At 47.8% G+C, this 26,591-nt stretch overlaps 1 protein-coding gene across 3 annotated transcripts in view; it reads left to right on the top strand.

The window, feature by feature from the left end:
- The window catches only part of LOC144511789 (ethanolamine kinase 1-like), an 81,283-nt gene extending 56,949 nt beyond the window's left edge, over nt 1–24,334 (top strand). The window contains exons 4-8 of one of the 3 annotated variants that reach the window (XM_078242118.1): nt 430–572; nt 9,785–9,868; nt 12,127–12,287; nt 19,343–19,416; nt 20,539–24,334. In XM_078242118.1, the coding sequence (XP_078098244.1) occupies nt 430–572; nt 9,785–9,868; nt 12,127–12,287; nt 19,343–19,416; nt 20,539–20,611 (535 nt within the window). In that variant the 3' untranslated portion in view covers nt 20,612–24,334. The remainder of the gene's footprint in view (nt 1–429; nt 573–9,784; nt 9,869–12,126; nt 12,288–19,342; nt 19,417–20,538) is intronic. The other 2 variants (XM_078242117.1, XM_078242119.1) reach the window with 2 other exon arrangements.
- The last annotated feature ends 2,257 nt before the right edge of the window (nt 24,335–26,591 follow it).

The raw sequence follows: 26,591 nt of genomic DNA on the forward strand, positions 1-26,591 counted from the left end.
TCTCAGTATGACTCAGTACCATTTGCACATGCCCACAAAGCCATTCTCAAACCCAAGAGTGCAGATACTTGTGATGAAATCCGTGATGTGCAAACCACCAGCTGAATATGACCTTTGACAGGGAAGGGGGGAGTAGTTCTGTTATGAATAAGGCACCACGTTGCACTGGTTAAAAATCAGCAGTTTCCTAAACAAAGAATTTCTCAAAGGTTTCACAGTCTAATGTGGTTTAGCTGCCAACAGCCTATATGAGGGTCACACATCAGTAGTGACCATTGCCAAATGACCCACAGCAAGGGTCATGTCCTTTGTGGAAAGACAGGAGATTAGGCAAGGGGGGGGATGGAAGGTGTGGCCTTGCAGGGTCCTGAGGAATTCGCCCAGTTTTTTGAGGAGTGCGTGTCTAAATTGGTTTTTGCTTTCCCTCAGGATTCAGCAGAAAGTGCCACCTCTGGAGACATTGGAGAAGGAAATGGCGTGGATGAAGGATTACCTGTCGGAGCTGAACTCCCCCACGGTCTTTTGCCATAATGATCTCCTCTGCAAGAATATCATTTACAATGAAAAGGAAGGTGAGAACCCGGTCATAAAACAGGCCAGCCATCCCATCACATTTCTGGTTAGCACTGCTGCCTCACAGCGCCAGGGACCGGGTTCGATTCCCGGCTTGGGTCACTGTCTGTGCAGAGTCTGCAAGTTCTCCCAGTGTCTGCGTGGGTTTCCTCTGGGTGCTCCAGTTTCCCTCCCACAGTCAGAAAGATGTGCTGGTTAGGCGCATTGACCATGCTAAATTCTCCCTTGTTATAATTCAGACCAGAAACTCCAAAGTGTGTTATGGAGTCTGCCTGGATCATAAGTATTGCAATTTGAATTTGGCTCGGGTGAGCATGAGATGCTTCACTTCAGGTATGATTCAACTGATCCACGAGGGAGCTTTTATCAAACAAAGTTTATTTAAGAATATAGTATAGAAAGAAAATTAGCACGAACTTTTACCAATTACAAACAAGAAAAAAAGCAACCATGATATTGTATAAACCTTGACAGCTAAATAACATTCCAACTAAACAAATCCCATAAACAAAACCCATGCCACAGGTTTAACACAGAAATTACGAATGCTCGCGTGATGCTGGAACTTAGTCCTTTGGTTGGATGCTGCAGTTCTCTTGAGACACACACACACACAAGCTTAAACTCAGAAGAGCTTCCCAAAATACCAGGGAGAGAGAGACTCTAGTTACTAGCTAGCGAACCACCAACAGCAGAATTTTCACTCTAGGTAGGCCAGAAACCTTGCTTCCAGCGAGCCAGCAGAATTTCCAATACCAGGGAGAGGGAGAGAAACATTGCTTTCCACTTGACAACCAGGACAGTTTTTGACTCTCAAACAAAAACTGAAAGTGAGTCCTTGAATTCTTCTGGGGAGGAACCACCTGACTTTGACTTGTCAATCAATCTTCCCCCATCATAATGCAGGGTCATAAAAGATCCCAGAAAGTACCTGAGGCCCCGAGTAAAAATAAACAGAGTCCCGTTTAAGCCATTGAAGCAGCAATAAAAGGATGTTTAACAGACAGCCGGTGCCACAATGAAACCAAAAGGCCAGCTCACAAACTGCAGAGAACATGATTTTTTAAAAAAACATTTCTTAAAGGTACACTAGCGTCACACCCTCAGTGTACCCGAACAGGCACCGGACTGTGGTGACTAGGTGATTCTCTTCTGGGCAACACAGTGGCACAGTGGTTAGCACTGCTGCCTCACAGCATCAGAGAGCAGGGTTCGATTCCTGACTTGGGTCACTGTCTGTGCGGAGTCTGCACATTCTCCCCATGTCTGCATGGATTTCCTCCAGGTGCTCCAGTTTCTCCCCACAGTCCCAAGATGTGTGGGTTAGATGGATTGGCTTCACTAAATTGCCTCTTTGTGTCAGGTGGACTAGCCAGGGTAAATGCATGGGATTATGGGGATAGGGCCTGGGTGGGATTGTGGATGGTGCAGACCCGTTGGGCCGAATGGCCTCCTTCTGCACTGTAGGATTCTCACAGTAACTTCATTGCAGTGTTAATGGTAAGCCTGGTTGTGACACTAATAAACAAACTGATGTCGCCTGACATATTTTTCGATTGTGTTTAGACAAAAAACCACATCACCAAATATACCAGTTTAGAAGGGTTACGGCTGATAACTAACCTGGGACTGAGTTTTGTGCCAATCTAAAAGTTACTTGCAGCTGGGTGTCCGCTCTGGTCAGAGTGTGTGAACCAGGTCACTGGTCTGTCATTGGCTTCTCTCGTCCTGTGTGCGCTTGTGTTCCTATAGCTACCAAACTCCAGGTGCTTGGATGTGGTGACTGGGTAACTTCCCCTGAACTGGGTCTGTTTTATTTTGCAGTGAACTTGTGCGCTTTTTCTGAGTAGCTGATGTTATTCTGTCGCGGGTTTCTGACGATAACATGAATGAGTTTTATTTTGAATAAATCATAAAGACCTGATGGTTCATTGTGATGTGTGTCCGACCTCTCATTCCTCACTAATTAATTGCCTGCTTAAATATTGGATGCGGTTGGACGATAATCCTTTGAGTAGCGTCACATGCTCTGTCACATCTCACTGGTGTATAATGCTAGCAGTGTTTCTTCCCACTTGTATCATATGTACTGGAGCGGTGTGGTTTGTGGGTAGCTATGCTCTCTCACCGCTGACAGCATTGTGTTGTCTCTTTATCTGTTTACCACATATTCACTTGTGGATGTTGTAACTCCAAAGTTATCTGACCCTTCACAGTAATACAATGAATAATCTGTTGCCACTGAACTGGCTCGTGCTGTTAACTATAAGTGTGAGCATTTCATTGCGTGGGAATGTGGCACTTTCAGTCTGACCTTCATTTATTTGGATTTTTGCAGGGGTGTGGTGTGAAGCTGACAGTAAAGCTGTGATTGGCTGCGGGGATGGCAGCCACCCTGTGATTGGCTGCGGGGATGGCAGTCACCCTGTGATTGGCTGCGGGGATGGCAGTCACCCTGTGATTGGCTGCGGGGATGGCAACCACCCTGTGATTGGCTGCAGGGGTGGCAGTCACCCTGTGATTGGCTGCAGGGAGGGCAGCCACCCTTTGATTAGTTGCAGGGATGGCAGTCATCCTGTGATTGGCTGCGGGGATGGCAGCCACCCTGTGATTGGCTGCGGGGATGGCAGCCACCCTGTGATTGGCTGCGGGGGTGGCAGCCACCCTGTGATTGGCTGTGGGGGTGGCGGCCACCCTGTGATTGGCTGCGGGGGTGGCGGCCACCCTGTGATTGGCTGCGGGGGTGGCGGCCACCCTGTGATTGGCTGCGGGGGTGGCGGCCACCCTGTGATTGGCTGCGGGGGTGGCGGCCACCCTGTGATTGGCTGCGGGGGTGGCGGCCACCCTGTGATTGGCTGCGGGGGTGGCGGCCACCCTGTGATTGGCTGCGGGGGTGGCGGCCACCCTGTGATTGGCTGCGGGGGTGGCGGCCACCCTGTGATTGGCTGCGGGGGTGGCGGCCACCCTGTGATTGGCTGCGGGGGTGGCGGCCACCCTGTGATTGGCTGCGGGGGTGGCAGCCACCCTGTGATTGGCTGCGGGGGTGGCAGCCACCCTGTGATTGGCTGCGGGGGTGGCAGCCACCCTGTGATTGGCTGGGGGGATGGCAGCCACCCTGTGATTGGCTGGTGTTGTGTATGGGGTCTTGTGTTGGTGGGATGCTGTTATGGGCTGTGCTGACCAGTGGGGGGAGAAACAAAGCAGGTTGTTTCTATGGATTTGACCAGTTTACATATGGAAAAAGTAAAGAATGTGTTCTTGACGACAGCAAGTTAGTATGATACTGATTACAGGCTCATTGGGAGGAGCTGGTGAACTGAAAGACTTGTACAATTCTTTAACTGTTTTGTCCATTTTTACATATAATAGAATACCTGCAGTGCAAAAGGAGGCCATTTGGCCCATCGTACCTGCACCGACAACAATCCCAACCCGGCCCCACCCTCGCAACCCCACACATTTACCCTACAATCTCCCCGACATCCACCTAATGCTAAGGGGCAATTTAGCATGGCCAATCAACGCGCACATTTTTGGACTGGGGGAGGAAACCAGAAAACCCGGAGGAAACCCATTACTTTATTATACATCCCCTTTTGGTCTTTAAAAGTTTCCCAATCGTCCAGCCTGCCACTGACCTTTGCAATATGGTATGCTTTAGTTTTTGTCTGCGTGTTATCTTTAGCTTTCTTGTTTAGCCATGGAGGCAATTTCCCCCCTCTTCCTCTCTGGAATAAGAACATAAGAACTAGGAGCAGGAGTAGGCGACCTGACCCCTCGAGCCTGCTCCGACATTCAATAAGATCATGGCTGATCTTTTCATGGACTCAGCTCCACTTACCCGCCCGCTCACCATAACCCTTAATTCCTTTACTGTTCAAAAATTTATCTATCCTTGCCTTAAAAACATTCAATGAGGTAGCCTCAACTGCTTCACTGGGCAGGGAATTCCACAGATTCACAATCCTTTGGGTGAAGAAGTTCCTCCTCAACTCAGTCTTAAATCTGCTTCCCCTTATTTTGAGGCCATGCCCCCTAGTTTTAGCGTCACCTGCCAATGGAAACAACCTCCCTGCTTCTATCTTATCCATTCCTTTCATAATCTTGTATGTCTCTATAAGATTCCCTCCTCATTCTTCTGAATTGCAATGAGTATAGCCCCAGTCTACTCCGTCTCTCCTCATAAGCCAACCCTCTCAACTCCGGAATCAATCTAGTGAATCTCCTCTGCACCCCCTCCAGTGCCAGTATATCCTTTCTCAAGTAAGGAGACCAAAACTGTACACAGTACTCCAGGTGTGGCCTCACCAGCACCTTATACAGCTGCAACGTAACCTCCCTGTTTTAAAACTCCATCCCTCTAGCAATGAAGGACAAAATTCTATTTGCCGTCTTAATTATATTGTAGTTGGGAGGAATTGAATATCTCCTTATACGTCTGTCACTGTTCATCAACTGAGGGGGAGGTGGCTGGGGGGGTCACATTAGAAACAGAGATTGTCAGGTTTTTCTTAAGGCAAGAGTAATCAGGATTATGAAACCCACACAGATGAATGGAGTTAAGGTACCAATCAGCAATAATCTGAATGGGAGAGCATGTCAAAGGGGCCCAATGGCCTACTCCTGTTCCTATGATCTCTTTGGGCATCAATATTATCTCAGTGGGTAGCAACATCACCCTGCAAGTAGGAAGTTTCTGGCATTCAAACTGCGGGAGAGACTTGATCTAGGCTGGTACTTCTATGTAGTCATGATGTGGACTTCTATGTACTTCTGTGTTGTACTTCCATGTAGTACAGAGAGAGTGCAACACTGTCAGATGTGCTGTTTTATTTTGCTCTCGCAAAAATAACCTTCTTTGCGATAGATTCCAGGGCTTTGTTTCAATGAAGAACAGGCGAGATCTCCCCTTGTGTCTTGGCCAACATTCATCCCTCAGCCATAGTCTTTAAGAGAGATTATCTGGTCACAATCTCATTGTTGTTTTGTGAGACTTCGGGGGATGTGCATGTTGGCTGCTCTGGTAGATCATTTGGGCGGCACAGTGGTTAGCACAGCTGCCGGGGACCTGGGTTCAAATCCCAGCTTGGGTCATTGTCTGTGTGGAGTTTGCACATTCTCCCCATATCTGCCTGGGTTTCCTCCGGGTGCTCTGGTTTCCTCCCACAGCTCAAAGATGTACGGGTTGGGTGGATTGGCCATGCTCAATTGCCCCTTAGTGGCCTAGGATGCTTAGGTTAGGGGGATTAGCGGGGTAAATATGTGGGATTATGGGGATAGGGCCTGTGCGGGATTGTTGTTCGTGCAGACTCGATGGGCTGAATGGCCTCCTTCTGCGCTGTAGGGTTTCTAGTCCATAGATTCACCACCCTCTGAGAGAAGAACATTCTCCTCATCTCGGTCCTAAATGTCCCACCCTGTATGCTGAGACTGTTCTAAACACCTCATACCCCCCGGCCGGAGGAAACAACATCCAGTCTGATCAACCCTGTCAGAATTTTAGATATTTTCGACATGGGCTGCACGGTGGCACAGTGGTTGGCACTGCTGCCTCATGGCGCCAGGGACCCGGGTTCAATTCCAGCCTTGGGTGACACACTGTGTGGAGTTTGCACATTCTCCCCGTGTCTGCGTGGGTTTCCTCCGGATGCTCCGGTTTCCTCCCACAGTCCAAAGATATATAGATTAGGCGGATTGGCCATGCTGAATTGCCCCTTAATGTCCAAAGATGTGTAGGTTAGGGGAATTAGTGGCGACACATCCTTGGGGATAGGGCCTGGGTAAGATGCTCTGTCAGAGTGTCAGGGCAGACCCGTTGGGTGAAATGTCCTCCTCCTGCACCGTAGGATTCTATGATTCAATTAGATCCCCTCTCATTTTTCTAAAATCCAACGAATGCAGGGCCAGTCGACCCAATCTTAACACAAGTTTTTACTTCCGTCACTGCCCTTCTCACATTTAAATCCAATCCCACTGTCTCTGGCATCAAACTGGGTAACAGCCTGAGTCAGCTATTGAACCTGGGATTTACCTAGTTGATGTGACACAATACAGAGTCACTGGGGAAATACAAAAGAGTTTTTAAATCATGACTAACCAGAAGCTAAGGGAAATGCATTCCAGGCATGCATTGTCCCCCTTCTGCATGCTTTGCTTTGAAGCTCTGGCTTCTAATTAATTAATATTGTTTCTAACTGAATGACATTCACATTTGTCAAAAAGTCTCTTCTTTCAGGGGCAGGCGATCTCTGAGCTTTTCACTTTGCTGACTGACAAAAGGGTTTAACTTAAATATAAATTTTTTGTATTCACTCGTGGGACATGGGCATCGCTGGCTGGCCAGCATTTATTATGGTGTTGTTACAGCATTCACAGTATTCCGGTTACAATTACCAGGCATTTGATATTGGAAACCACTTCAATGAATTTGCAGGTGAGTGTTTCATAACCTGCAGCTGCTTCAGAGTTTTGGCTGTTCAGCAACGATACCGGGGAGAAGTCACAAAGGTTACCATTGACCAAAAACTGAACAAGACCAGACATATCGGGCGGCACGGTAGCACAGTGGTTAGCACTGCTGCTTCACAGCTCCAGGCTCCCGGGTTCGATTCCCAGCTCGGGTCACTGTCTGTGTGGAGTTTGCACATTCTCCTCGTGTCTGCGTGGGTTTCCTCCGGGTGCTCCGGTTTCCTCCCACAGTCCAAAGATGTGCGGGTTAGGTTGATTGGCCAGGTTAAAAATTGCTCCTTAGAGTCCTGTGATGCGTAGGTTAGTGGGATTAGCGGGTAAATATGTGGAGGTAGGGCCTGGGTGGGATTGTGGTCGGTGCAGACTCGATGGGCCGAATGGCCTCCTTCTGCACTGTAGGGTTTCTATGATTTCTATATAAATACTGTGGCCAGGTCAGAGGCTGGGAATTCTGTGGAGAGTAACTCACCTCCTGACTCCCCAAAGCCTGTCCACCATCCACAAGGCACAAAGCAGGAGTGTGATGGAATACTGTCCACTCGCCTGGATGAGTACAGCATTTATTGCCCATCCTTAGTTGCCTTTGAGAAGGTGGTGGTGAGCCGCTGCCTTGGATCGCTGCGGTCCACGTGCTGTGAGTTGACCCACATTAGGGAGGGAATTCCAGGATTCTGACTGGTTATGGCCGACTGGCCTGTTCCTGTTCAGGATGGCACGGTAGCACAGTGGTTAGCACTGCTGCCTCGCAGAGCCAGGGACCGGGGCTCAATTCCCAGCTTGGGTCACTGTCTGTGCGGAGTTTGCACGTCCCTCCTGTGTCTATGTGTGTTTCCTCCGGGTGCTCCGGTTTCCTCCCACAGTCCGAAAGACTTGCTGGCTAGGTGCATTGGCCATGCTAAATTCTCCCTCAGTGTACCCAAACAGGCGCCGGAGTGTGGCGACTAGGGGATTTTCACAGTAACTTCATTGCAGTGTTAGAATCAATGAATGATTCAATGAAACACTACAGTGCAGAAAGAGGCCATTTGGCCCATCGAGTCTGCACCAACCGCAATTATTTGTTAATGTAAGCCTACTTGTGACACTAACAAATGAACTTAAACTTCAGCTTAGGTGAATTGGCTATGCTAAATTGTCCCGTAGTGTCCCAGGATGTGTATTTTAGGAGCGTTGGTGGGGTTTATTTATTAGTCACAAGTAAGGCTTGCATTAAAACTCCAGTGAAGTTACTGTGAAATTCCCCTAGTCGCCACAGTCCGGCGCCTGTTCGGGTCAATGCACCTAACCTTGTGACTAATAAATAAACAAACTTTAATTTTTAACTTTTTACTGTGCCGTGCATTCTTTGCAGAATATGTAAAAGCTCATTCACACTGTTGAAATGGCTATGATCTGAGTGCTGTGCACCCCTTCAGATATCTCCTCATGACCAATTTTATTTGTATTTAAAAACTGAAGCCCTGTAATAAGCCGCTTGGGCAAAGCTAAGGGTGGAGCTGAATGATCAAATATATCAGCAGAGGTTAAAAGCCAATCTCCTGATTGAATGACAGACTCCTAATGACATGTAATTTTGTTAATGATAAAGATAAATACTTAACTGAAAAGTAATTTGGGGTAAGATGATATAGTTGCAAAGAGTACTTTCCTTATATACAATATGCTGAGTGTCATGTTGAGTGTCAGGCGTGGCTCAGTGGGTAACGTTCACCCTTCCAAATCTGGGGACTGAGCGTAGTGATTAGCATGGCTGCCTCACTGCACCAGGGTCCCGAGTTCGATTCCCGGCTTGAGTCACTGTGCGAAATCTGCACGTTCTCCCCATGTCTGCGTGGGTTTCCTCTGGATGTTCCGGTTTCCTCCCACAGTCCACAAGACGTGCTGGTTAGGTGCATTGATGTGGAGATGCCGGCGTTGGACTGGGGTAAACACAGTAAGAAGTTTAACAACACCAGGTTAAAGTCCAACAGGTTTATTTGGTAGCAAAAGCCACACAAGCTTTCGGAGCTCCAAGCCCCTTCTTCAGGTGAGTCTGAATGAAAGGGGCTTGGAGCTCCGAAAGCTTGTGTGGCTTTTGCTACCAAATAAACCTGTTGGACTTTAACCTGGTGTTGTTAAACTTCTTACTAGGTGCATTGGCCATGGTAAATTCTCCCTCAATTTACCCGAGCAGGCGCCAGAGTGTGGCGACTAGGAAATTTTCACAGTAACTTCATTGCAGTGTTAATGTAACATCTTTGGACTGTGGGAGGAAACCGGAGCACCCGGAGGAAACCCACACAGACACGGGGAGAACGTGCAAACTCCACACAGACAGTGACCCCCAAGGCTGGAATTGAAGCCGAGACCCTGGCACTATGAGGCAGCAGTGCTAAGCACTGTGTCACCATGCTGCCCAAAGCCTACTGCACCTGGTATTCCCAGGCATTCTCCCATACAAGTATTAACCAGGCCTGCGTCTCTTAGCTTCCGAGATCATGTGTTTTCAGACTAGTATGGCCGTAGGTATGGATCTGTCACTTTGTTATATTATTGATAATCTGAGTGGAGCAAAGTGAACCTAAAACAAAGCAGCGAGAATCCGGATTAGTGTCAACTTTCTTTAAAAAGACAATTAAAAAGTGAAATACTTTAGATTCTGAACTTTGGTTTTGAGTACAATACTTAGCTCAATGAATTTCCACTGTCTTGGTTTGTGTGATCACGGGTTGATATTTACTAACTCGAGTTACTTATTTATCAGGTTGGGTGAAGTTTATTGACTACGAGTATTCCGGTTACAATTACCAGGCATTCGATATTGGAAACCACTTCAATGAATTTGCAGGTGAGTGTTTCGTAACCTGCAGCTGCTTCAGTTTTGGCTGTTCAGCAACGATACCGGGGAGGTCACAAAGGTTACCATTGACCAAAAACTGAACTAGACCAGACATATAAATACTGTGGCCAGGTCAGAGGCTGGGAATTCTGCGGAGAGTAACTCACCTCCTGACTCCCCAAAGCCTGTCCACCATCCACAAGGCACAAAGCAGGAGTGTGATGGAATACTGTCCATTTGCCTGGATGAGTACAGCTCCAACAACACTCAAGAAGTTCGACACCCTCAAGGATATTGAATATTGATTGCTACCCCATCCGCCACCTTCGACATTCACTCCCTCTACCACGGTGGCAGCAGTGTGTACCATCGACAAGATGCACTGCAACAACTCACTAAGCCTCCTTCAACAATACCTTCCAAATACACAACCCCTACCGCCTAGAAGAACAAGGGCAGCAGGCGCATGGAAACACCACCACCTGCAAGGTCCCCTCCAAGCCACTCGCCATCCTGATTTGGAAATATATCACTGTTCCTTCACTGTCGCTGGGTGAAAATCCTGGGACACCTTTCCTAACATCACTGTGGGTTTACCTACATCAGATGGACTGTAGCAGTTCAGGAAGGTGGTTCCCCGCCACCATCTCAAGGGCGATTAGAGATGGGCAATAAATGCTGGCCTAGCCAGTGATGCCCACATCCTATGAACAAATAAACTGAAAAAAGTCCAATTAATATCTCTCCTCAACTCTCTCTTTCTGCCATTGCCCTGATATACGACAATTCCCTTTTTTAAGTTACTATCAAATCTGCTTCCACTAGCCTTTCAGTAAGAAGTCTCACAACCCCAGGTTAAAGTCCAACAGGTTTGTTTGGAATCACAAGCTTTCGGAGCGCTACTCCTTCATCAGGTGAGTGACTTCTTACTGTGCCCACCCCAGTCCAACGCCCACATCTCCACATCATGACTAGTCTTTCAGCAAGCACATTCCAGATCATTCTGACTCGGAGTAAAAATAAAAATGTTCCCATTTTTCCCTGACTCTTTGCCAATGATCTTAAACCTGTGTCATTGGGTTACCAGCACTCCTGCCAGTCTCCTCCTATGTGACTTGTTAACACTTCCTATAATTCTGAAAACTCTGCTACATGCCCATCTAACCTTCCCTTCTCTAAGGTTAACAAGCAGATTTTCTCTCAGACTCTCGACATAACTAAGTTCTCTCACCCTTAGTACCGTTCTAGTAAATCTCTTTGACACCTTCTCCATCTCCTTGACGTCCTTCAAGAAATGTGGTGCCTAGAACTGACTGTTGTAATTCTTTTCTCTCTGAGTTATATTTCACTCACCATGTCCACACATCATCCCGCTCAGTATAAACCCTTCTCCCACCCCAGGGCATCTACCATCTCTCACGACCTGCCTACTCAGAGGATCTCTACCACAGATGATGCCCATTTCCCACCCCTTCCTTGCATCCCTCACCACACAAATTCCTCCATCCCCGGTTTTAGAACATAAGAACTAGGAGCAGGAGTAGGCCATCTGGCCCCTAGAGCCTACTCCGCCGTGCAATAAGATCATGGCTGATCTTTTCATGGACTCAGCTCCATTAACCCACCCGCTCACCCTTAATTCCTTTACTGTTCAAAAATCTATCTTTGCCTTAAAAATATTCAATGAGGTAGCCTCAACTGCTTCACTGGGCAGGGAATTCCACAGATTCACAACCTTTTGGGCAAAGAAGTTCCTCCTCAACTCAGTCCTAAATCTGCTTCCCCTTATTTTGCGGCTATGCCCCCTAGTTCTAGTTTCACCTGCCAGTGTAAACAATCTCCCTGCTTCTATCTTATCTATTCCCTTCATAATTTTATATGTTTCTATATGATCCCCCATCATTTTCCCAAATTACAATGAGCATAGTCCCTGTCCACTCATTCGAATTCTACTTGAATGCTTGTATCCCGGGGTGCTAATACTCTTCAGTAGCTTCAGTAGGATAGAATCATAGAAGCTATGCTGTGCAGAAGAGGCCATTCGGCCCATCGAGTCTGCGTTGATTCTCTGACAGAGTGACTTATTCAGGCCCTTTCCCCCGTCCTATCCCTGTATTCCCACACATTTATCTCCGTTACTTTACCGACCTTCCGTCAATTCTAATGGTTGGAACATAAAACTGTGTCCCGCTGTTTCTCTGGCAGACATGGTGGTGTGGTTTAGCTGTGGACAGTTATTCATACAATGCTGCCTCTTTCTGTGCTAGGAGTGAGTGAGGCAGACTACAGCTTGTACCCAAACCAAGCCTTACAGTTCCAGTGGCTGAGAACCTACCTTGAAGCCTGCAAGCGATTCACCAAGAAGGGAGGCGAGGTAACCAACAATGAAGTGCACACGCTCTATGTCCAGGTCAACAAGTTCGCTTTAGTAAGTACAGCGCGTGAATCCAAATCAACAATACCCAGGTCACCGCAGCTCTATTCATCACCCTCCCCACCCACTTGTGATGCAAGATTCATCTGGTATTGTCATAGTCATAGGGCCCGTCGAGCCTGCACCAACAATAACTACCTCTAAAGTCGCACTAATCCCATTTGCCAGCACTTGTCCCTTATCCTTGAATGTTATGATGTTTCAAGTACTTTTTCAAGGTTGCGAGGTTTTGAGCTCCACCACCTTCCCAGGCAGTGCATTCCAGATTCCCAACACAGTCTGAGTGAAAACATGTTTTCTCAAATTCCCCTCTGAATCTCCTGCCCCTTATCCGAAAACTATGTCCCTTTCTGATTGACCCCTCAACCAAGGACGGCACGGCGGCACAGCGGTTAGCACTGCTACCTCACAGCGCCAGGGACCCGGGTTCGATTCCCGGCTTGGGTGACTATATGGAGTTCGCACATTCGCCCCGTGTCTGTATGGGTTTCCTTCAGGGAAGCTCCGGTTTCCTCCCACAGTCCAAAGATGTGCAGGTTAGGTGGATTGGCCAGGCTAAATTGCCCCTTAGTGTCGGGGGGACGAGCTAGGGTAAATTTTCACAGAGGGTGGTGGGCGAGTGGAATCGGCTGCCGTCAGTGGTGGTGGAGGCAAACTCAATAGGGTCTTTTAAGAGACTCCTGGATGAGTACATGGGACTTAATAGGATGGAGGGTTATAGGTAGGCCTAAAAGGTAGGGATATGTTCGGCACAACTTGTGGGGCCAAAGGGCCTGTTTTGTGCTGTAGTTTTCTATGTTTCTAAATGCATGGGGTTATGGGGATAGGGCCTGGGTGGGATTGTGGTCGGTGCAGACTCGATGGGCCGAATGGCCTCCTGCATTGTAGGATTCTATGGTACCTGGCAGGCTAGATGGCATCTTAACATCTCATTGAAGAAAAAAGAGACAGCACTGACCATGATGCTGCACCCTCTCACATCAACCCTTCATTCCATCCTCAAGTTTTTTTGAAAGTTTATTTATTAGTGTCACAAGTAGGCTTACATTAACACTGCAATGAAGTTGCTGTGAAAATCCCCTAGTCGCCACACTCCGGCGCCTGTTCGGGTACACTGAGGGAGAATTTAGCATGGCCAATCCACGTAGCCAGCATGTCTTTCGGATTGTGGAAGGAAACTGGAGGAAACCCATGCAGACTAGAGGAGAACGTGCAGACACCACACAGACAGTGACCCAAGCCAGGAATCGAACCCTGGTCCCTGGCACTGTGAGGCAGCAGTGCTAACCCACTGTGCCACCGTGTCAGAGACGAGGAACTTTAGTACTGGAAGTAGAAAGAAGTTGGGATTGTTCGAAGAGAAGAGAAGGCTGGGAGGAGATTGGATAAGAGGTATTCAAACTGACAAGGGTTCTGGACAGAACAGATAGGGAGCAGCTGCTCCTCTTAATGGAAGGATTGCGAATGAGAGGGAACAGATTTAAGGTCATGTTACCGACCTACCAAAGCATTGGAGGCATGAGGAGAATCTTCATGCAATCAGTGGTTAGGAACTGGAATGCAGTGCGTGAGAGAGTAGTGGGGGAATTGGACTAGGGGAGTTGCTCATGTGGAGAACTGGCACAGACATGATTGGCCAAGTGGCCTCCTTCTGTGTGGTAATGATTCTGGAGTGAGGCTTGCACCCACAACATTCAGAATCCAGGTGAGAACGTAACCCACTGAGTCCAAGTGGCACTTCCCTGTGAAAGGAAATTCTTCCTGGAAGAAAATGGTCAAAGACTCAGGGCCTGATTTTACCATTTTGAGTCTAAGTGCCGAATCCGGGCGTCAAATAGATCCGTGCCTGGAATCCCCTTTCCAGCACGCCCATACGCGTTTTGCCGGCTCTGGTCCGACTCGCGCTGCGGGCGGGGCTTAGCGCTGGCGGACCGATCGGAGCTCTGAACTGCGCATGCGCGGTTCGAAAAAAATCTGACAGAGCGCGCCCGGGCGCGAAAGAAAGAAAAAGCAGAAAGCGGAGAGAGCGGCTCTCTGACGGTCATCCTCTGGTCAGGGGGAGGTGGGAGGGAGGAGGATGAGGAGGGGGGGGGGGGTGGCGGGACCCAGATCATCCTCTGGTAGGGGGAGGGGGGGGTCTGCTGCCAGTCTGCGGCCAATCGGTGGGGAGGGAGGGGGCAGGGGGTTCCGCCGCCACTCTGCGGGCGATCCCTCCTCCCCACCGGAGGAACGAATTCCTCCTGTCGGAGTGGACGTGCGGCCATGCCATCCCACAAACCCTTCAGGCTGAAGCAATTCCTCGTTAAGAAGATGAAGCAGAACCGGCCGATTCCACAGTGGATCCACATGAAAACCGGCTACAAGATCAGTACAAGTCCAAGAGGAGACACTGGAGAAGGACCAAGCTGGGCCTGTAAAGGGATACACCATCACTGGTACACTACCAGCCACAGATTACTCTTCCCTGCAGGGGCAAGAGAACGGGAGAGATGGCTGTGGCTGGTAGTGTACCAGTGATGCTGTATCCCTTTACAGGCCCAGCTTGGTCCTTCTCCAGTGTCTCCTCTTGGACTTGTACTGATCTTGTAGCCGGTTTTCATGCGGATCCACTGTGGAATCGGCCGGTTCTGCTTCATCTTCTTAGCGAGGAATCGCTTCATCCTGAAGGTTTTGTGGGATGGCATGGCCGCACGTCCACTCCGGCAGGAGGGATTCGTTCCTCCGGTAGGGAGGAGGGATCGCCCGCAGAGTGGTGGCGGAACCCCCTGCCTCCTCCCTCCCCACCGATTGACTGCAGACTGGCAGCGGAACCCCCCCCCCAACCAGAGGATGATCTGGGTCAGAGAGCCGTTGCAGGCTCTGAGCCCGCTCTTCGGAGGCTGCAGCGACGACTTCAGACTTTTATTTACCAGTTCGTTAAAAGCGCGGATCCGGATCGGACCAGAAGAGGGTAAAGTGGGATTTGGCGGTAGAGTTGGGCTTGCGGTTTATTAAGTCTATTTAAATGCATGCTATTTAAATGCATGCGCCCGAATTGGGTGTCGGTAAAGGCGCGATCTGCTCGGAATCGGGTGCAGATCGCGGTATAGGCCCGACACCCAACTTTACCACGATAGGCACAAAGTTTTGGTAAAATTAGGCCCTCAGTGTTGGCGTCTCCCTCGGCCCACCGTTCATTCGTCTGGAATAGGTAAGGGGGAGGGAGGGAGACTGTGTTGACTTTTCTCTTTAATGTCAAGATGTGGGACTCGAAGGTAAAATAGCTCATTGAGCGCTTCATCAGCAGAGCAACTTGCCGATTGGCCAGACAACCTTTACGTTTTATCTGCAACCTCAATACAGGGAGGGCTGAAATATAATTAGAATCATAAAATGCTACAGTGCAGAAGGGGAGGCCATTCAGCCCGTCGGGTCTGCACCGACCACAATCCCACCAAGGCTCTGCACTGTAGGGTTGTAGGGCCAATCAGTAGGGCGGCATGGTAGCACAGTGGTTAGCACTGCTGCTTCACAGCTCCAGGGTCCCGGTCCCGGCTCGGGTCACTGTCTGTGTGGAGTTTGCACATTCTCCTCGTGTCTGCGTGGGTTTCCTCCGGGTGCTCCGGTTTCCTCCCACAGTCCAAAGATGTGCGGGTTAGGTTGATTGGCCAGGTTAAAAATTGCCCCTTAGAGTCCTGGGATGCATAGGTTAGAGGGATTAGCGGGTAAATATGTGGGGGTAGGGCCTGGGTGGGATTGTGGTCGGTGCAGACTCGATGGGCCAAATGGCCTCCTTCTGCACTGTAGGGTTTCTATGATTTCTTCTATAATTTTAGGATTCTACGTTTATTTCAGCCCTCCCTATATCGAGGTTGTAGCTAAAACGTAAAGGTTGTCTGGCCAATCGGCCCGCCTGCCAACCGCAAAAGCAGGCAGGCCATGTAAATTGCATTCGATTGGCCGGAATCGAACCCGGGTCTCTGGTGCTGTGAGGCAGTAGTGCTAACCACTGTACCACCGTGCCGCCCAGAGTCTGAGGAGTTGAGAGTTTTAGATTACTAGACTGTTGGAGGCCATGGAATTGGGAGGGAAACGATCACGATGCAAAATAATTTTTTTAAATGATGACATTTGTGTGTCTGCATCCCCTAAAACTATGATAGAATCATTATGACACAGCAGGAGGCCATTTGGCCCTTTTGAGACCATGTTAGCTTTCTTTAGGGCAATACAATTAATCCCAAACCCCGTGAATCCCATTTAGAAACTGACTTAAATATGGCTGGAAATAGAATGCAACGCATCCATTTTCCAATGGAAGCTGAAGACTCATTGGAGGATTTTTCACTCAAAGGATTACTTAGCAATTCACCAAAGATCCTTAGACAGCACCTTCCAAATCCACAACCACTTCCATCTTGAAGGACAAGGGCAGCAGATAAATGGGAACACCACCACCTGCAAGTTCCCCTCCAAGCCACTCACCATCCTGACTTGGAAATATATCGCCGTTCCTTCGCAGTCGCTGGGTCAAAATCCTGGAATTCCCTCCCTAACAGCATTGTGGGTCAACCCACAGAACATGGACTGCAGCGATTCAAGAAGGCAGCTCACCATCACCTTTTCAAGGGCAACTAGGGATGGGCAATAAATGCTGGCCTAGCCAGCGACGCCCATATCCCATGGATGAATTTTTCAAGATTACTAACTTAGATGTGCTGTTCAGTAACAGCGCAATGTTGCACATAGCCTTTTCTCACAGAATGTCCTCGTCTGGACAGGCAGGATAAGTGTATCATCAGATGTGTGGGATTATCCCTCAACCCAGTTAACCCTAATCAGTCTGTACTGAAAGCAGGTCAGACAGGGTGGAGATGATCGGACTGAATCAAGACCAAACCAAGGCTGTTTGAAGATGATTTACCAGATTGTTCGTGGGGTGATTTGATGGAGTGAGGAAGCCTCAGCACATGATAAAAGTGTCGCATTGCTGTCTCTAGCCGATCATTCAGTTCCACAAATGTTAACCTCTGAGTTCCGGTTACCCCCTTTGTACCAAAAGTATTCAACTCTCCCTCAGGGACGTTTCATTGCCGGAACTCTTAATTCAGCCCTTCAACAAATGTCGCACATAAAATGCAAAATAGCAATTTGCAAATCTTTCTTCAACCCTTACAACAAAATTCATTCAATTGCCTCGTAACATTTTTCTGTGGCAGTGATTCAGAAGCTTCCGTTAAATTGTAGAATATAGGCTCACTACATTACACAGTGTGCACTAGACTAATTACAACACACACACCACATTACACAGTGTGCACTAGACTAACTACAACATACACACACACTACATAACACAATGTGCACTAGACTATATTACAACACACACACTCACATTACACACTACATTACACAGTGTGCACTAGAGTACACCACAACTGATCGCAATCTATAAGGATGTGCGACAACACCTCCTCCACGATCATCCTCAACATCGGCGCCCCACAAGACTGTGTCCTCAGCTCCTTACTATACTTCTTATACACCTATGACTCTGTGGCCAAATTCCCCTCCAACTCGATTTTCAAGTTTGCTGATGACGCCACTGTTGTGGGTCGGATCTCAAACAATGATGAGACAGAGTACGGGAAAGAGTTAGAGAATGTGGTGAACTGGTGCGACAACAATAATCTCTCCCTCAATGTCAAAGAGTGAAGGAGATAGTAATCGACTTCAGGAAGCGTAGTAGAAGGCATGCCCCGGTCTATATAAATGGGGATGAAGTAGAAATGGTCGAGGGCTTCAAGTTTTTAGGTGCCCAGCTCACCAACAACCTGTCCTGGTCCCTCCATGCGGATGTTATAGTTAAGAAAGCCCACCAATACTTTTGCTTCCTCAGCAGACTAAGGAAATTTGGCATGTCCACTACAACTCTCTCCAACTTTTACAGATGCACCATAGAAAGCATTCTTTCCGGATGTATCACAGTTTGGTATGGCTCCTGCTCTGCCTAAGACCGCAAGAAACTACAAAGGGCCGTAAATGAAGCCCAATCCATCACTCAAACCAGCCTCCCATCCATCGACACTGTCTATACTTCCCGCTGCCTCGGAAAAGCAGCCAGCATAATTAAGGATCCTGGACATTCTCTCTTCCAACTTCTTCCATTGGGAAAAAGATACAGAAGTCTGAGTTCACGTACCATCCGACTCAAAAACAGCTTCTCCCCTCCTGCCATCAGACTTTTGAATGGACCTACCTCACATTAAGTTGATCTTTCTCTACACTCTAGCTATGGCTGTAACACTACATTCTGCACTCTTTCCTTTCCTTCTCTATGAACGGTATGCTTTGTCTGTATAGCACGCAAGAAACAATACTTTTCACTGTATGTTAATACATGTGACAATAATAAATCAAATCAACACGCACACTCACTCCACCACAGTGTGCATTAGAGTACACCACAACACACACACTCAATACATTACACACTGTGCACCAGAGTACATCACAATACACACACTTACATTACACACTGTGCACTAGAGTATACCACAACACACACTCACTAACCACAGTGTGCACTAGAGTACATCACAACACACACACACTGCACCACAGTGTGTACTAGATTACACCACAGCATGCACACTCACTACACCACAGCGTGCACTAGAGTACACCACAACACACACACACTGCACCACAGCGTGCACTAGAGTACACCACAACACACACTCACTACACCACAGCGTGCACTAGAGTACACCACAACACACACACACTGCACCACAGCGTGCACTAGAGTACACCACAACATACACACTCACTACACCACAGTGTGTACTAGATAAACCACAACACACACTCACTACACCACAATGTGCACTAGAGTACATCACAACACTCACACTCAATACATTATACAACAAACACTTGACATGATTTAACTTGCTGCACGCCACGTCACACTCTGCTTAACACAGCGTGGCACCTAGGTGTCTGGTAATAACTTGCAGATTCATGCACTGCATTTAAACACTCCTTTTGTTAATTTTTGCTTTCAGGCATCTCATTTCTTCTGGGGGTTCTGGTCCTTGATTCAAGCCAAGTATTCAACAATAGAGTTCGATTTCCTAGGGTAAGTACCTGGGACACAGCTCATTCCCATTTGCAGAAACTTGCTGAGCTCCCATCATGATCAGATGCCCCACCATTGAAAGCCATTTCGCGCATTTACTGACTGACTGATTGGAAAAGCCCTAATTCAATACTATCCCCAAGGTAACCCTGGAGAATTCCTCAATCTTACCCAGTCCAATCATCTATTCACAGATAACATTTCTTCCTAATCTTTCTGATCATCCCTGCCGATAGGTGACGTGTATAACTTCCAGTCCCATTCCCAAGTAGTTACCTATCCCAAACGAGAACAGAAAATGTCGGAAAATCTCAGCAGGTCTGACAGCATCTGTGGAGAGAGAATAAAGCCAACAGGAATAGAGGGATATGGTCCCCGGAAAGGTAGGGGGTTTTAGTTCACACGGACAGCATGGTCGGTGCAGGTGTAGAAGGCCGAAGGGCCTGTTCCTGTGCTGTAATTTTCCTTGTTCTTTGTTTTGATACTAGCTGACCCGTCGTCAAAGCTCACAACTCAGGCGAAGGATTGTCCAGACTCGAAACATTGGCTCTATTCTCTCTCCACAGATGTTGTAAGAAGTCTCACAACACCAGGTTAAAGTCCAACAGGTTTATTTGGTAGCACGAGCTTTCTGAGTGCTGCTCCTTCATCAGGTGACTCACCTGATGAAGGAGCAGCGCTCTGAAAGCTCGTGCTACCAAATAAACCTGTTGGACTTTAACCTGGTGCTGTGAGACTTCTTACTATGCCCCAGCCCAGTCCGACGCCGGCATCTCCTCATCATGGCTTCCACAGATGCTGTCCGACCTGCTGAGATTTTCCAGCATTTTCTGTTTTTGTTTCAGATTCCAGCGCCCGCAGTAATTTGCTTTTATCTTCGTTATCTAGCCCAACATATTCAGAAAATCTACGTTTGGGAGAGTTGGATTATTGAGTATGTGGGAGGAGGTTTACCTGGTGAAGTCATTCAGTGATACTGATTTTGGTAACTGTGATATGACCCTTTCCAAACACACTTCGCCAACATTAATTTTAGCTTAAATGGTATATAGTGCAGTCGTCTCCCCCACCCTGCCCCCGCTGTTCTCGTCTCTCAAGGATATAATTCTTTTTGTCTTGCAGATATAGCATCCTGAGGTTTAACCAGTATTTCAAGATGAAGCCCCAGGTCATTGCGCTGCAGATACCGGAGTGATAGGGTGAATGACATTCCACCGATCATTGCACAATCGTCCAGAGACCTGCCGGTTGTCCTTCCCGCGGACAGATTTCCCTCCCTCGACAGTCACCCGTTACGTCTGACGCCACGATTTGTGGCGCAGATTCATCCCCAAACTCTTAGCCGCTGTTCCCTTTAAGAAGAAATTGTGCGCGATTGCTGCACGCTCCTCTCATGACTAAAACCTTGGCCTTCATGTTTTGCTTTTGGTTTTCAATCCCAGTTGTGCCCAGGGGAATTCGGACAGAATTGTCCTTCAGAACCTCTCCCCTTTTGTTTTTCTTTTCCCACCCCCACGCCCCCTCATCCTTTCGCAATTACTCCACAAAAGTCTCCAAACTGCAAGCTCCAGACCGGCTTTGTCCCTGGAGGGGCCCAAACTGAGGGGCCAGCTTTGGAGGGGTGGCTACGCAAGAGGGAGAGTGGGTGTGGTGAAGGGGAGGGGTTTGGGGTGGGGTAGAGGGAAGCAGGCTTGTTCCTTAATTTATATTTTAAAAAAAACTTTTTAGTTGCTAATTAGTCTTTCAGCCTATCCTAACATGATTACAGAGAAGCTCAGACTTGATGAAAGGTCAGAGGTTCGAAACGATCTTTGAACTTAACTTTGTCAAGGGTTGCTAAGAAGGAAATGATGTCTTGTCCCAGTCCTAACAGCACAAGATTGGAGTCAGCAAATCTGTGTTGCGTTTTTTTTTAAATTAATAAGCTACATCGTCATGACCACTGACTGAATTGGGCCCAAAGCTTTGAAAAGATAGGCCTACCCTTGCCCCTCTGGCATTATTGGTGCTCATTGGTAGCGGGGTCAAAGGTTGGGGCTGGCAAAGAAGTGATGTGGCAATATGATACAACCAATCTAATAAAAAAAAACATAAAGTTTGGAATGGGAAAAGTGACACTTGCCCCATGGAATCTACTTGTTCCGCAGCCCTGCATGCGCCACTCTCTTGTAGAGTCCCATCTCATTCACGAATGGTCCTGCAAGCTTGACTTTGTCAGTATCACTGGGTGATAGCATTAACCTTTGAGGTTCACAGGTAGCAAGGTCAAACTGGAACTAAAATGATGTAAGTTTACACGTGTGATGAAGCCACTTATGCCATCACGTGGTTCGGTGGCACTCAGAATCCAACCCCATCCAAGTCGCCAACCCTGGTTTTATGCACGGGCGGCACAGGGACAGGAGCAGTTGAATTACTTCCAGGGCAAAGGTCCCTTGCACCAGAAACACGCACAAGTGGAAGCCACAGGTGCAGAGGAACTCCTTTGTTTGGAAAGGCGATGGCTGCAGTGACCCAAGGAGAGGGACAAAGGCAGTAGCAGGCGCCTGTAGCTTCTGGAAACGGAATGAGTGAATCGCTTCAGTCGCGTGTGACTGACTGAGCGCCAAAACCTGCGAACTTGCATCACTTGTGTAAAATCCCCATCCTTTTTGCAAAACCCCTCAGCACTGATGTGTGCTAAGAGCCCGCAGTGGGAGGCCCCTGTTGTATGATAGCTTGTACATTTGCCACTAATCTAAGATTTTACTAAGACAGTCTCGGCGTCACAGATTGACAGCTCTTTGTCCCGCTGCTGTTCTGACCACAGAAATATTTCTTGTTCAGGTGACTGGATGGACAAGAGGGAGACCTTTGAGGTTCTTGGCGCAATTAACAAAGTTCCCTTGGTCACACTGGGACAGAGAGGAGGGGGCGATACTTTCTCAATCATTCTGGATAACTGCGACCTTGAGCCAAAGAAAACTAAATTCCCCTTGTTGCTGCTGAACGGGAGGGTGCGACGTTTCTTTGCCATCGAGCAGGGAGCTCCATAAGCACCCTACAGAATTTACTCCATTGTGAACCACTCTGATCAGTACAGAGATTACTGTACCACCCCCCCCCCCCCGCCCCCCCACACACTCCATGTTTACAGTTCCGCTTGCATGACAACTGTTTCTTGGATCAGAAGGCATGTTTGAGACTTGCACTTCAATGCTCTTACCTGAGATTGAATGAAAGCTCTGTAAACTGACCCGTCTTGAACCCAGTGTTTCATTTGTTTTTCAGTCAACAAAGGCTGGTTTGGAGCTGAATCTGAATAAATGCTTGGGTGCTCGTGTGACGGTTGCATGCGTTGAAGTCTGGGTAGCGGGGCAGTACTGCGATCTTTTTGGATAGACCACATAGCCACTCTTTGTACCGGTGTGCCACTACAAGATGTTTCATTTGTGATTGACACGGGGCGTCGATGATTAGACTTTAACCGTGTTTTTATCTGACTGGCGCTGGGTGGTCAGAAGGTTGGCTTAATATCGTCTTAACAACGCACCCAGGGGTCGGGATTGGCAACCGGCTCCACAAGTCTCTGAGACGGAGGAGGGTGAAGGCAGAACCTACCCCTCTCCCCTGCTCTGAGGTGGGCATTGTGGGTTGGGAGGGGCGGGGGGGGGGGGGGGGGGGGGGGAGAGGGCACTAGATTGGCCCAACCACAGGGGGGGCTAAGTCATGTTGAAGGTGCGGCTGGAATGGCCTCTGGGCCTGGACGCATTTCAGAAATCCCATCGCCCCTCACCCTCTGCTCCCATCTCCGCTTCATCCCTGGGGATTCTCAGCTGTATGATAGCCTGCAGAGATCTTAACTTCAAACGGTTCCTTGTATTGTACATTTTGTAATTATGATGCAACTTTTTTGTGTGAAATGCCCATTTATTGTGATATTTATCAGTGTGCGAAACTTTGTCCGGTTTTAAAATGAGGGCAGTCGTTTTTCTTTTGATGAATGAACCAGACTGTGACAAGCTGTGCCCAGGCTGGTTCTCTTGAACCAATTCTGCTCAAACCGAACTCCCGGCTGCTGCTTTATGGCTCAATGTTCAGTAGATTCATCTTTAGCCAAGCCTCACAATCAGACTGCACTCAGAGGAGGGAGAGACAGGGGGGCAGAGGAGGAGATGGGCAGGGTGGCGCAGAGGATAGCCAGTGCGCTATGGCCTCTGTTGAAAGCTCAGCAAAACCCTCTTAATTCACTCAATAATAGAACCCTCCCGATTCTAAGGTACCAAAGCATTGAGGTGTGAAACTGAGGAGAACTTTAATCTCATTTGGGCTCTTGTGAATTCTAACCCTGCTGCAATTCACAGCTTGTTAACCTGATCTTCTATAAACTTGAATAGGGAGTTGGACCAAATCACTCAGTTTTGTTTGACTGAATTTGTCCTGTGTTGAGTGCAACGTGGAGCGGCACAGTGGTTAGCACTGCTGCCTCACAGCGACAGGGACCCGGGTTCGATTCCCGGCTTGGGTCACTGTCTGTGCACGTTCTCCCTGTGTCTGCGTGGGTTTCCTCCGGGTGCTCCGGTTTCCTCCCACAGTCTGAAAGACGTGCTGGTTAGGTGCATTGGCCATGCTAAATTCTCCCTCAGTGTACCCGAACAGGCACCGGAGTGTGGCGACTAGGGGATTTTCGCAATAACTTCATTGCAGTGTTAATGTAAGCCTACTCGTGACACTAATAAATAAAACTTCAAACTCATGGCGACATTGGAGGTTGAACAAAACTGATCATTTCATTCGTGTACAATAACCTGGGATAAAACTGATGACTGGGAGGATCTGGGGCCAGTTGGTTTCTCTACCTTTTGCAGAACTCTACAAATATTTTGATTGTACTGCTAATCTTGTAAATAAAGTATAGTCTCTGGAAGACTTTCTCTGCACTTGCCTTGCCTGTATTTTTGTTTTGAGTGAATTTATTTTAGCGTGCCTTGCACTCTGTGAGAGGTGCCTAGCACTTCATACAACATCACCCATGTGGGAAAGTATTGACGTTTTCCACACAATAACTTAAACGGTTACCTCATCGTGACACGTGTACAGACCAGTTCACACTTTTTATATTCCAGGGTTTTTTTTAATTCATTCATGGGACATGGGGTGTCGCTGGCTGGACAGCATTTATTGTCCATCTCTACTTGCCCTTGGAGGGCAGTTGAGAGTCAACCACATTGCTGTGGCTCTGGAATCACATGTAGGCCAGACCGGGTAAGGACGGCAGATTTCCTTCCCCAAAGGGCATTAGTGAACCAGGTGGATTTTTCCGACGAATCGACAATGGTTTCATGGTCATCAGTAGATTCTTAATTCCAGATGTTTTTTATTGAATTCAAATTCCATCCTTTGCCTTGGCGGAATCCGAACCCGGGTCCCCGGAACATTAGCTGAGTTTCTGGATTAATAGTCTAGCGATAATACCACTAGGCCATCAGCTCAGAACCTCTAAGGTGTTTTATGGAATCAGCCTAGATCGTAAGTTTCGTACTTTGAATTTTGGCACGGGTGAGCAGAAGATGTTTTACTCCAGGTGTGATTCAAATGACCCACTGGGGAGCTTTTATCAAACAAAGTTTATTTAAGAATACAGTTAACACATAGAAAGAAAATTAGCAAGAACTTTTACCAATTACAAACAAGAGGAAAAAAAACCCATAATGTTGTATAAACCTTAACAGCTACGAATACTGTTCCAATACAACATTCTTACCAACACACACCCTGGTTTTGGTTTGAGGACAGAAAAGCACAGTGTGCTCACGTGATGCTGGATCTTGCAGCTTTGCAACACCTGCTGTGAATTAGTCCTTTAGAAACATAGAAAAACTACAGCACAAACAGGCCCTTCGGCCCACAAGTTGTGCCGAACACATCCCTACCTTCTAGACCTACCTATAACCCTCCATCCTATTAAGCTCCATGTACTCATCCAGGAGTCTCTTAAAAGACCCTATTGAGTTCGCCTCCACCACCACTGACGGCAGCCGATTCCACTCGCCCACCACCCTCTGTGTGAAAAACTTTGGATGGAGAATTGAAACTCTGACTTCCTGTAGCTCTCAGCACACCTCGAGATAGAGACAGAGCAACTGCTGTCCCCTAGCTTTTAGCCAGCAAACCACTTCAAGAGACAGGCACTCCTTGCCTCTAGTTATTAGCTAGCAACCAATAGCTAAATTTCCAATACCAGGGAGAGACCCAGAAGCACATTGCTTGCGGTCTGGAATCCAACAGCTTCTGCCTAGGCAGCAGAACTTCTAATACCAGGGAGAGAGACAAAGACACTGTTTTCAGCTAGAGTTTAAACAGCTTCTAAGTAGCCAGCAGCCAAACTGAAAGTGAATCCTTGGATTCCTCTGTGAAGGAAACCCCCTGACTTTGACCTGTCAATCAACCTTCCCCCAACAATGCGAAAGGGTCGTAAAACTTCAGGACATTGCATTAGGCCCAAATTAAAAATAAACAAAAAGCCCATTTATACGACTATAGCAGCAATAAACGGACATGCTTAGGCATCTCAGTGCCAAAAGCAAAAAAAAAACAAGGCTGCTTGAAACTGCAGAGAATATGCTTAAAATACCTTTCTTAAAAGCACAGTGGGTGGCACGGTAGCACAGTGGTTAGCACTGCTGCTTCACAGCGCCAGGGACCTGGGTTCGATTCCCGGCTTGGGTCACTGTATGGAGTTTGCACTTTCCGTGTCTGCGTGGGTTTCCTCCGGGTGCTCCAGTTTCCTCCCACATTCTGAAAGACATGCTGGTTAGGGTGCATTGACCCGAACAGGTGCCGGAGTGTGGCTACAGTAACTTCATTGCAGTGTTAATGTAAGCCTACTTGTGACACTAATAAATAAACTTTTACTTTACTGTAGCGTCACACTTTAAAAATTGTCATGAATGTCGCATGAATGATTTGATAAACTCCAGAAGGGGAAACTTTTTTCAGTGACAAAGGGCTTGGTAACTAAAGGGCACTGATTTCAGATCATTGGCAATAGAGCCAGAGTCACGAGGCAACAATATTTGTTATGCAAAGTGAATTGTGATGTGGAATGTGCTGCCTGAATGGGCAGTGAAAGCAGTTTCAATAATGACTTTCACAGGAGCAAACATTTGAAAGGGAAAATATGCAGGACTATGGAG

Source organism: Mustelus asterias, chromosome 25, assembly GCF_964213995.1.
Source record: "Mustelus asterias chromosome 25, sMusAst1.hap1.1, whole genome shotgun sequence".
Taxonomy (NCBI): Eukaryota; Metazoa; Chordata; class Chondrichthyes; order Carcharhiniformes; family Triakidae; genus Mustelus; species Mustelus asterias.